General features: G+C 44.0%; 1 protein-coding gene across 21 annotated transcripts in view; it reads right to left on the bottom strand.

Moving 5' to 3' along the window:
• The window catches only part of TSPAN9 (tetraspanin 9), a 311820-nt gene that overhangs the window by 26610 nt on the left and 272958 nt on the right, over positions 1-12252 (bottom strand). For all 21 annotated transcript variants that reach the window (XM_084859974.1, XM_084859961.1, XM_084859962.1 and 18 more), the window contains 2 exons: positions 10427-10528; positions 6698-6835 (listed from right to left, as the gene is read on the bottom strand). In XM_084859974.1, coding sequence (XP_084716100.1) covers positions 6698-6835; positions 10427-10528 — 240 coding nt within the window. The remainder of the gene's footprint in view (positions 1-6697; positions 6836-10426; positions 10529-12252) is intronic.

Here is a 12252-nt window from a genome sequence, read left to right on the forward strand (position 1 = left end):
ATGAAGCAACTCATGGGATACTTCATGAAGTATCCCATGAAGTCATATACACAATTGCACACATTTACATGTGCACATAACTTTTTACTATGGGGAATATCTGACTTGTGAAGGGTCCTCATCTGGCCCACCAGATGAGATTAGCTCCCCCAGTCACTGCCACTTTTCCCCAGGCTCTGCCCCTAACTGAAAAATCTCTGATTTTTACTACCATGCTGCACTTAAGTTTTTTTTTTAAAAAAACCTCCATTAGTGCGTAACTAAAGTACAGGGGGAACTTTCAAAGATGGTTTGCTACTGGGAAGGACTAACTCTCCCCTCCCCAATAGTTGTGACCCCCCTTGTGAAATCACCCCTTCATCCCAGTAGTGCCAATGGAGGCTATTTTGAAGCCTAATTGCAGTGCGTGAGGCATATTTTGGGGAGTGCTTCTGCTGGGGAGGGAAGGGCTAGCCACCCCTTCTCAAAAATCATCCCTCCCCCACTGAAATCAGGCTTTTAAAAAGCCTTATTGTAGGGGGGATTTTTAGGAGGGAGGACTGTGTGTGTGTGTATGTGTGTATGAGTGAGAGAGAAAAAACATGTGGCTGTGTGTAAATGGGGTCTGAACAATTTTGAAATGGGAAGAAGAAAGGCTTCAAATTTGAGCTTTGGTGACTAAAATGTCTAACTCAATAAAAGAGTAGGAAGAATGCCTTTTAGACCTTTTCCTCTTGCTCTTTCCTCTTACAAGCTCAGCCAGTATTGTAGAACTGATCACTTAGCTGAGTAAATCACAAGTATCATGGGCAGGAGGTAGAAATTTGGTGACAAGGGCGGCTATGGCAGGGGTAGGCAAGCTGGTGTCCTCTGGATGTTTGGGACTATAACCCCATAAACCCCAACCAGTATGGCTGACGGTAAGGAATTATGGGTGTTATCTGGAGATAACATCTCGAGGGCACCACCTTGCCTACTGAGCTATGAGCAACTCATTGAAAAGGTGGGTTTTATGCTGTTTTGTTCTTGCAGATTGTTTCCCCCAAAGATCTGAAGGTGATAAGAGTCCTCAGTACCAGCAATACAATTCAGCCCCCCACCTACACATTTTCATTCCTGATAAGAGCTATTTCTGTGTACAGTAAATGCTCTCTTCCTGTCCCCTCCTCACATGTTTCCACTGGACTGTACTTGCGGAGGGTGACTTGGAGGCTGACATGGGGGCTCCCCACGTGATTGAGAACACTGGAAAATAATGGGTCTCAATTGTGTGGAAAGCCTCCACAGATACAGAAGGCTTGCCTCTTCAGAAAGTCACTCTTTCTGGGCAATGGAATCATGGTAGGAGGGAGCAGACTGAAGTGCTCCCCTTCCTCACACATTTACTGTATACAGAAATAGGGCCAAGGTCTCTTGTCAAATAGGTTCTGTAGACATTTGAAGCACTACAAGAATTAGCATGCAAGGCAATTTGACAATGAAATATGCAGAAAAGGTGAGGTTATTTCCATTTATTAAAAGTGTTTACCACACAAGATGTAAATCTATTTGAATCTACTTTGACGTATTTCAACTTCTGGAATTTATTTATTGAATTATTATTATTATTATTATTATTACATTCATATCCCACTTTTTCCCCATGATGGAACTCAAGGTGGTGTACATAGGATTCCAAGCACTAGCCAAAGACACCCCCCCCCCCTTAGATTCAGCAAGGTTTTTCAATTGTTTATCTTCAGGTCATGCCCTGGGGCAAACTGGTGAGTGAACAATGCTAGTTATTAAACAAGTCTGTTAAACTGAAAGCTTTAGGCAGCAATCCTATACACACTTAACTTAGAGTAAGTCCTACTGAATTCAGTGGGGCTTAGACAAGTATAGGATTGCATTGTTTATTTATCTGTGTACTTAATTGCCAAGTTGGATTGTATTTTTCTTAATAAAAAAGGAAAACAATGAAGTTAGACTAAAGTCTAGGATCAGCATCAGATGTCAGCACAGTGGGGCAGCTGCCAAGGGCGCCATTCTCAAAAAGACCCACAGCTGCCTGACCGCCACCCATGACCTGCCAGTAGTCCTGCCACAGCTAGCCTGTGTGAATGAGATGCCAGCCCTCCTGGGGGAAGCCTCCCTTCTTCCAGGCACTGTCATCCACGACATCATCTGCGGGTGCTGGAAAGCACAGCAGGGGACTCAGGAGGAGCTGACTGGGAAGGAGGAGGCACGGCTGAAGCAGCCTGGGGGTGCTTCAAAATGCCAGTGACTAGCTGGGAGATTCAGGGGGTTTCTGCATGACAACGGAAGGAGAAGCGAATGGAGGATTACCCGGATATTTTCAAGGGATTGGCTTTGGTGCGCAGGGATCCATGAGTGAGTGCACCGCGCCAGTATAAGTCGCTTCACAGAAGATACTTCAGGGTGGGGGGTGGGTTGGAGTGAATGTCATCTGACTGGCAGGGGCTGCTCAGCCAATAAGAGAGGCTCCCCCCCCAGGCTCCCCCCCGCTTTCTCCTTCAATACAATCCTGAGAGGTTTCCTTCAGTGTCTTGCCAAAAATCACTCTCTTTCTCTCTCCCTCCCCCATTAAGTACTTTCTTAAACCAACAATCATCACAGGAACACAGAGATCCCCCTGCCTTGAAGCTGCCAAAGCTGTGAACAATCTTCTTTTCTCCCCCATCCCCTGTATTCCTTCCTTCCTTCAATAAACAATCATTATAGGAACACAGTATTCTCGCTGCCCTGCTGCGGTCAATTGAAGCTTCAAAGCTCTCATTATGGCTCTCTAAATGCATTATTTCGATTCATGGGAATCTAGTAACTTTGGGAGTGCGCATTTCAGGAACAAGCCTCATTGACCATAATGGGAGTAACTTCTGAGCAGACACACATATGTTTGTGCTGGGAAAGACAGGGAAGGGAAACAAAGAAATGGGAAACCAGCCCCCTTTCTAACCCGATGCTGGGTGCACAAAGGTGTGAGTTAGTTACTTCAGAAGGGAATAAATGGAGAATTGCAGCTTCAGGAAAGCGCTTTACAGCCTTTAGGGAAGTAGTGCTTTAAAATGTGCTATTTCAATTGAGGGGGATCTCTGTAAATGCTGGTGTGAGCATTCAGGGGACAAGCCTCATTGACCACAATGGGAGTTACTGCTGAGTACACAATAAATGGTTTGTGCTGGGAAACATGGGGACAGGAAACACATGGACAGGAAACACCCCTTGACTGGGGTCATGGTGAAAGGCACACCCTGGGCAGGGCTAGCATATGGAGGTTAAGGCAGGGTTGGGGCATACAACAACTACACTGCAGAGAATCCGACTTAAGGAAAAAATTGGACTTTAAGCAGTCTCAGGAAATCTGGTTTAGATTTCCTGGCAAGGGTAGGTTGTTGGAGAATGACTGAATTTCTTTCCTTCAGAGGACATGAGGCTCCTTTTCTGGGCTGGGAGTGGATGCTTGACAGAAGTGGGGGTGTAAAATTATCCTCCAAAGGGAATATAGGTTCTGCTTGGTGCCTCCTCCTCATCCAGAAGCTCCTTTGGGAGCTTTCACAACAAAATGTGGCTGAGGGACTGTTGGAGCAAAGGAGACCAGATGCACAAATACAACATACAGAGTGACCCATCTCATTGTCTGGTAGGTCACTTCTTCGTTCACATCAAGAAACCATTTTTAAATGTCCCACTGAGCATAAGTTCCCTTAGAAAGAAGTGCAGACATCCAAGATTTTAATGTGGCTGTGACTGAGCACCAGCTTGCCCATTCTCAAACAAAAGATAGCAAAAAGAGGAGTTCCTGTGCTTTCTAACTCAAATATTCTTTAGTGTGGAATGGGTTTTTTTCCCCAACATTTTAAAAATGTTGCCCTGCCGTAGCGGAAATGCAGAATGCTATGATTCTATGATTCTATGAATTTCAAGAAGTTAGTGGTGAACAACAATTGCTCCTTTCATGCCTAGACTTCCTGTTGGACCTGGGCCCTTTTAAGTAAGCAGCTATGCTTCTGTTTTTTACTGTTTCTCAGACTCAGCTATCTGACTGAGAGGGTATGACTCAAGAGGCTATTATTTACTTCTAGAGAGTCCTTGGCTAGATCGCAAGGTCTGTCCCCTTGTGTGGGCAAGAGCGTCTGGGATGCCATATGGCTAGCTCTGCTGGCTGCTTGCCACTTGCTAGGGCTAATCCTCTCACTTTGCAAGAACGTATAAACATTCTCAAAATTGGAATATGGCCAGAATATAGGTGTGATCAATGTGGGCATAATAATATATAAGTCTCTGAGTCACTCCCAGGGTGGAATCCCAATGCATGCTGACCCAGGATGCAGGGCTGCATTCCAGGCCATTACTGGAGTCTGGCTGTTGCTAATTCTAAGAGGGTTCCCAGCAGCTGTAGGGATGAAAGCATTATAATCTTGATATTGATGCAACCATTGCCTTGTAGTCTTTTACTTTCTAATTTTGTTAGTTTGTTCCTGCTTAATAAAATCTTTAGCCTGTACCCACTGCTGAGTTCATTGCTTCTGAATCCTAAAACGAACTGCTGCCTATTGGCAACACACCTGCCACTGCGAATTCAAGGTAAATGTGGGTCAACATCTGCATAATTGCAACTTGGAAGGGGCTTATGATAGCCCTGTGGTGTTGCTCCTGCTGAATGCTGGTTGAGATAATAGTTTATAGCAAGTCAGCAATGTTGTCTGACAATGTTGAGTATTATGCTCCTGTTGCAGATTGGGGCTGTGCTAAGAGACAGTAATGTACAGCAGCCCTGCAACCCAGCCTCAGCCCCATTGAGGGTCAAAACTGGGGCTGAGGCTGGGCTGGATTCCCAGCAGAAAACACATACGTATAAAACAACCTCCAGATCAGCAAAGGCTGATCTCCTAAAATTGCTCCCTCATAACGTCTCTCAGGCCAAACCCAGTATTCAATTTCATGCAAGAAGCCTCGTGCTCCAATAACTTGCAGGCAGACAGGTTGTGCTTTCAAATGCCACACCAACACACCAGTTCAATTTTGCACACCAAGGAGCAGGGGGTCCTGCCTTTGCTGCTATCTTTACTGCTATCTTTTGTTTACTGAGTGGACTTCTGCTGTCCAATCACAGATACAGTAAAATCTTGACTTTCTCCGTTGATTTCTCTCACTTTCAGTCCAGGGGTGGGGTGTGGGGAGTAAAGAGGTCTATTGAAATCAGAAATTCAAGTACGTCTTTGTATGGCTTTGTATCTCTGTGGGAAGAGAGGGGACAATAGGAAGGAGAGCAGGTGGAAAGGGGAAGAGAAGGCATGTAAGATTGTTAAAAAGAGGAGAAAGGAGGGGGGCCAGCAGGGAGGAGAAGGGGGTGTACATTGGCTCAAAAATAGTTGTAGCGGTTTATATCCATAGACAAAGCTTTTCAGTTAATTATGAAAACTGATGAGTACTATGCAAACATTTGCACAAACCAATGCTTGGAAAAATTCCTAAAAAAAACCCCAAAACCTAAAGGACAACGTTATCTGTGAAATCGTCACTTAATGCAACTTACTAAAGGGGCATGGGACAGCCCTTCTAGTTAAGGTGATTGCCAACACTGTATTTATAAATTTCATTTCCAAAACCAGGGAAATTCAATGAGCAAAAATTTTTCTGGTTTAAGACAAGAGTTAAAACTATCTCATGTTGGCTCAAGCTCCATGAAGTCAGGAAATTGGAAATCGGAAGCTGATGCCTTAGCTGATGTGCCCTGTGAGCAGTAATGATGGGCAATGTCACAAATCGTGCTTGCTTGCAACTTACCTTCCATGCATTCACACTTTTCCTTGCTCAGCAAAGGTGTCCCATGTTGTCCTGGTCCTGTAAGGCCATATAAGGCACCTTGCCTTGCTTCTAGAAGGCTCCCTCTCAAAATTTAACCCACCCTGCCAGCTACTGATGCAAGCAACAAACAGACATGGGTCAACTCACAGGGGGATTTCTCTACCAAAATAGTAAGGCTCAGATGCTTCATATAAGGCGATAAAAGACCAGCACAATGGGGGGCATCTTTGCTGGCCTCAGGCATTCCATCCTCCCCATTTGGGACTGAAAGACCAAGGGAAAGTGTGGTTACAGTGGTAAACTGTAAGCAAGCACAATTTATAACATAGTTCAATATCATCACTGCTCACGGGGCACGTCAGCTTCCAATTTCCAGTTTTCTGGCTGTGTGGAGTGTGAGCCAATATGAAATATCTTTAACTCTGGTCTTAAACCAGTAGGTTTTTTTGATAATTGAATTTACTTTGATCTGTGCAGCGCAATCTTATGCATGTTTACTCAGCAGCAAGTCCCAACGTATTCAATGTGGAGTCTATTCCTTAGTATGTTTGCTCAGGATTGTCAATGATTGAGGCTGCAATCCTATATTCATTTACTTGCGAGTAAGCCCCATTGAACTTATACAAATATAGCATAATCAATGCAGCAATACAAACGTATACATTGGTCTACACTTGTTTAAGAGTAAGTTAACCAGCAATAGTAAGAGTTAACCAGCAAGTCTTTAATCAAAAGTTTTTGTAATAAAATGCCTGCATACTGCTACAAGTCCCATTTTATATTTAAAAGATGAGGAAGGAGCAGCAGCAAAGGGGGCCCAGTGATACTCTGCTCTCCAAGTGCCCACAAAAACCTGGAGCTGGCCCTGCTAAAGACAAAAATCAGATTAGGCGTAAACTAGTATTACCGTTTTCCACACTAAACTTGTGTTGGTAGAATTCTGACCACAGTCTTGGGAATTTTCCATGCAGCATCTGTCAGGGACAGTTCTGTCACCCAGTACCGGATACCAATCTTTGTAATCAGTAACCCCACAGCAGTGCATCTATGAGACAAGGATAAAAAGAGACCTTATACAGCCTGGAACTGAAAGCACATTTTAGAGTAGTCTTGCTAAGATCACCACATTATAGAATCATAGAGTTGGAAGGGACTTCGAAGATAATCTAGTTGAACTCCCCACTCAGTGCAGGCTCCACATTGCAGGGTGCACCTACGGCATCCCTGACAGATGGCCATCCAGCCTCAGCTTAAATACCTCCAACCAAGGAGAAACTCCACCTCTCAAGGCAATCTGTTCTACTTCTGAACAACTCTCACTGTTAGGAAATTTCTGCTAATGTTAAGGCGAAATCTGGTTCCCTGCAATTTCTACCTGTTGGTTCTGCACCTGCCCTGTGGAGCAACAGAGAGCAAATCTGCTCCATCTTCCGCATGACAGCCTTTCAGATATTTGAAGACCACTGTCAGGTCTCCTCTTAAACTTCCCTTCTCCAAGCTCTTTCAACCATTCCTCAGAGGACTTGGTTTCTGGACTCCTCACCATCCTGGTTGCTCTTCTCTGGATGTGCTCCAACTTGTCAATGTCCTTCTTCCAGAACTGAACACAGTTCTACCAATGCGGCCTGGCTAATGCAGAATAGAATGGAACAATTCTGTGATTTGGACACTGTGTTTCTGTTAATGCAGCACAAGTTTGCATTAGCTTTTTTACCTGCTGGCTCATATTCAGCTTGTGATCCACTGAATATCCACTTAGATCCTTTTCACATGTACTGCTTCCAAGCCAGGTCTCCACCATCCTATGCATTTGACTTTGATTTTTTGTACCTAAATGCAAGACTTTACATTTATCTCTGTTGAATCTCATCTTGTTAGATTAGGCCTAGTGTCCCAGCCTGTCTAGATTCTTTTGAGCCTTGATCCTGTCTTCTATGGTGTTGGCTGACCCTCCTAGCTTCATGTCATCTTCAGATCTGATAAGCAACCTCTCTACACCCTCATCCAAGTCATTTATAAAAATGTTGAATCGCACAGGTCCTAGGACAGAGCACTGTGGCACTCCACATGATAGAGATACTGAGATCACCTCATTATTAACAAGTTGGATATTAATTTAAAAAATGGTTGTGTTATTTAAGAAACCTGGACACTAACAAAGGCAGGTTGCTTACCTGTAACTGTAGTTCTTTGAGTGGTCATCTGTGCATTCACACATATGGGCTCCATGCCTGAGTGGAGCCTCGTTTCAGGAAACTTCTATAGCTGAGGAATGTTTATGTCGGAACCCTCCCCTACTGTCCACTGCACATGTCCTAACGGGTTCCCGCCAGCTCCCTCAGTTCCTGGAGCCCGCCTAGTGTGGCCTTGAATTCGAGGGTATTATCACACCTCAGTATCAACATCAATACTGACATTGACACCAAAGCAGAGACAGTGGGTGGGTTGTGTGAATGCACAGATGACCACTCAAAGAACTACAGTTACAGGTAAGCAACCTGCCTTTCTTCATGGTATCTGTGCATCACACATATGCGCGATTAACAAGCTCACTTACCTCTTTGCCTTTGTCTCCTCTTCCACTGCAACTCCCCTGGTCAACTCCTGTTTGCTCTCCTTGTTCACTTGCTCTCTGGGAGCCTGCTTGCTTCTATAGTCCCTAGACCAACTGGAGCAGCTTCCTCTGCTCTGCTCTGCTCAGCTGGGAGGCAGGAAACAGACTATTTCACAGTCTGTAGGATGATAGGCAGAAACGGGATTGCCAGTGAAGCCGACACCTCTGTGAACACTGTGTCGAAAACTGGTTCCTGAATGCGCTCTGTTGGTTGTTGAGTGTCTATTCCCAATGACTGAGCCATCCTCATAAACTGATCTGTAAAATAAGCCATATCCTCCAAAGGAGAGGACCTATATGGCATGCTGACTACATTGTCCGGAGACGAGACTGATAGCAGTACTGAGGAGTAAGAGGATGAATCAGAGAGGTAGTCTTCACTGGATTGGGGGGAACAATCTCCTCTCCTCTCAATCCCTTTCTGTCCAGACCTTGGTGGTTGTGGTAGCAGCTGTGCAGAGACATGGTTAACAACCTCCACTGGTTTTTCAACTGGTTCCCTTCTCTTAAGAGACAATGACCTCAGGAAAACTGGAGGAGGTGCTACAAAGGGTTCTGTCAGAGGATGAGAAATTGTCGATTGCAGTGGTGGTCAGAATCGAGGAGAGATAGCTCCCAGGTATCTCACCCTATCATAGTTCTCTATGGGATTGCCAGTCATCCCAGTAGTAAGGCCTCCAAGAGGGAAGAGACCAGTCAGAATATCTGTCCCAGTCCCTAGGGGGGGAAGTGGAACACTCCCTGCTCCCTCTCCACCTCATATCGAGAAGATTTAACTGAATCTGGTGATCTGTCTCTTATGCGAGTGTCTCTAATCAGTCTCAGAGGCATGGTAAGGGTAAGAGGCCTCTGACTGCACTGTTCTGTCACAAGTGGGGAGTCTCTAATCTCTCCCTCTGATGTCGAATGTTCCTGCATCGATTCCGGCCTCGGTACCGATATGGGGATCTGCCATATCGGTGACTCGAACAGTGGTGGAGGCAGTGGCAGAGCAGGCAGAGAAACTTGTTTATGTTGTTTCTTTGCCTCCTTTTTCTTCTCCTTTTGTTCGTTTTATGCTCTCTAGCTCTCTTGGAGATGTTTTTTGTTGTTGTAAGAGCCAAGGCATGACCTGGTGTTGGAGCTCATTAGACTTGAGGTCGGGGCGAAGGTCCCGGGGAGGCTGGAATAGGCAGTGCCATTATTACTAGTTGTAAAGGGTGAGCCTCAGCTCGCTGGTCAACCACTTTGGCTGTGTGCACCACTTCCAGTGCCCTTTTCCACAGAACCGCCCTGAGATTATCTGTTCAGTTGCGGCAGGCCTGTTTTGAAAAAAAGTGTAGGCATGTCTCTGCAACATGGGCTTCACCCAAAGAAAACAAACAGAGTGAATGTCCATCTGTTGGTGAAAGTTTATCGCCACACTTTATGTACTTTCTGAAGGGTGCCTTCAAGGCCATACATGGCCCCCTTTGCGATCTCTGATTGCCTCAGCAAGCAAAGAAAGGACACAAAAACCACCACTTTTCTTTTTTAGACAAATGAGAAAAAGAAGAAATAATTACAAGATTGAAGAAAAAGCAAAACCTCAGCAAAATATTTAACAGCACTCCCTTGAGAAAGTTTCCTAAGAGGCAACTAATATGGCGGTTGAAAATGAACTGAGGGAGCAAGTGGGAACCCTTTAGGACATGTGCAGTGGACAGGGGGGCAGGGTTTCTGCCAAAGCGTTCCTCAGCTATAGAAGTTTCCCGAAACAAGTATCCATGCAGGAGTGGGGCCCATATGTGTGATGCACAAAGGTCATGAAGAAGTGAATATTTGCAGAGAATTAGGGTCCTGAAATATAGCCACTGTATGCTTTACCCATTTGTCACCAATTTCAGTTCATTCCACCTGTTCATTGTCATGTATATATTAATATCATGGTGTGCGGATGTTGCGTACCAGGACCATCCAACATACAGATGAGAGTTAACAATTATTAACATTGCAGAATGAGTATCTGTGCCATTATACAAAGAAATATGCCAGTGTCTTTACCTCTGCTTGAATGATATTCCAGGCATTCTTCAGCCCAACATTATTGTCTGTGTTGTAAAGCTTGAGACCTTCTTTCAAATCCTGCTTTGCATTTTCATTAACCTGTTTCATATAAACAAGTGTCAGCAACAATGTGCTACAATTATCACCATTTAGAAATGGAACCCTTTGATATGATGTTGTTAGAAATTGTATATGTGTGGGAAAGCAAATGGAGCAGAATCTCTCCCACTTATATGTCAACTTCATCTCAGTTTTGCAAGCTGAGAACCATTTGCCACATGCTGGCAAATCTAGATTAAAATATCTTTTTAGGAAGTGTTTTGCAGTTTATGCAAAGAGTAGACTGAATGGAAAGGAGACCCAGTGTCTTCTTCTAACAGCTGGTCACCCAATTTTATATACAATTTCTGTCATACAATTGTATATACAATTTGTGTCATACAATTTTAACACTATATGCATAGAAGTCCTATTCAATATTTCAGAATGTATTTCAGTAAAGAGAAGTTTTGTCTTTTTTCAACAGATATGTATCTGGGACCTGTGTGATGTGATGGACAAAGTATTGGACTTGAACTGGGGAAACCTTGGTTCAGATCCTCAGTCAGCTATAAATGACTCATGGGCCAGTCATTATGTCTCAGCCTAACCCACCTCTCAGAGTTGGATGAATGGAAATGGGTGGGATAAAAATCTGATTCTAACATTAATTCATTCACTGAATTCAGAGTATTTTTTTGCCATATGGTACCTAGGACACCGAACAAATTATTAACATTTAAAAGTCCCACAATTTTTATAGTAGAACTCCACAATAAGAACATAAAATAAAAAGGCAGAAAACATTCCAAACTAAACTAAAAAAACCTTACATAAATATATCAGAAACTCTCTCTCTCTCTCTCTCTCGCACGCACGCACGCACGCAAACATAAAATATATCAATTTGCTTTATGGAAATAATACTCCAGGAAGTGATGTTCCAAAAAACAACAGTGGGGTGAGAGCTATTCCCATATAAACTGATTTATTCATGATGGTCGCTCCCCCACACTGCGCCATCCAGTAACACTTTTTCTCTTGGGACTGCGGTGATCAACAGTCAAATACTCCTGTTGGGTTCTCAACACTGTTGGGAACAAGTATTCACTTTCACATCTAGGGTGCAATCCGATGGAGATAGATGTCAGCCTATAGACTATTGCAATGCCCTTTACATGGGGCTGCCCTTCAAGATGACTTGGAAGTTGCAGCTAGTGCAAAATGCAGCAGCTAGACTGCTGACTGGAACACCTCATAAAAATCATATAACACCAGTTTTAAAGGAATTTCACTGGCTGCCAAGATGCTTCTGGTGGGAATCTAAGGCTTTGGTGATAACATTTCAAGCCCAAAGCAGCTTGGGACCCCGATATTTGAGGGAGCGCCTCTCCCTATATACTTTCCTGAGGACTAAGATCGTTTGGAGGGGCCCTCCTCTGTGTCCCACCAGTGTGAGACATACACTTTGGTGGGATGTGAGAGAGGGCCTTCTCTGCTGTGGCAGCCCGGTTGTGGAATGCCCTCCCTTTGGAGGCCCAATTGGCGCAGACACTGGTCTCATTTCAGCGCCAAGTAAAAATGTGGCTTTTTACCAAAGCCTTTGAGGGCTAAAATGCATTCCCATTACCTAAAGTAGCACACTGTTTTAACTGTGATATTGTTTTAGACTTTAATTGGCATTAACGTGTTTAATGGTTTAATATGCTTTTAGCTGTTTAAATTATTTATTGTTTTATACTGCTTAAATTGATTTTATCTGAGATCTTAATGATATAGGGCGG

This window comes from Heloderma suspectum, chromosome 5, assembly GCF_057233095.1.
Source record: "Heloderma suspectum isolate Gila_16-S chromosome 5, 16-S_ref, whole genome shotgun sequence".
NCBI classification, from domain to species: Eukaryota; Metazoa; Chordata; class Lepidosauria; order Squamata; family Helodermatidae; genus Heloderma; species Heloderma suspectum.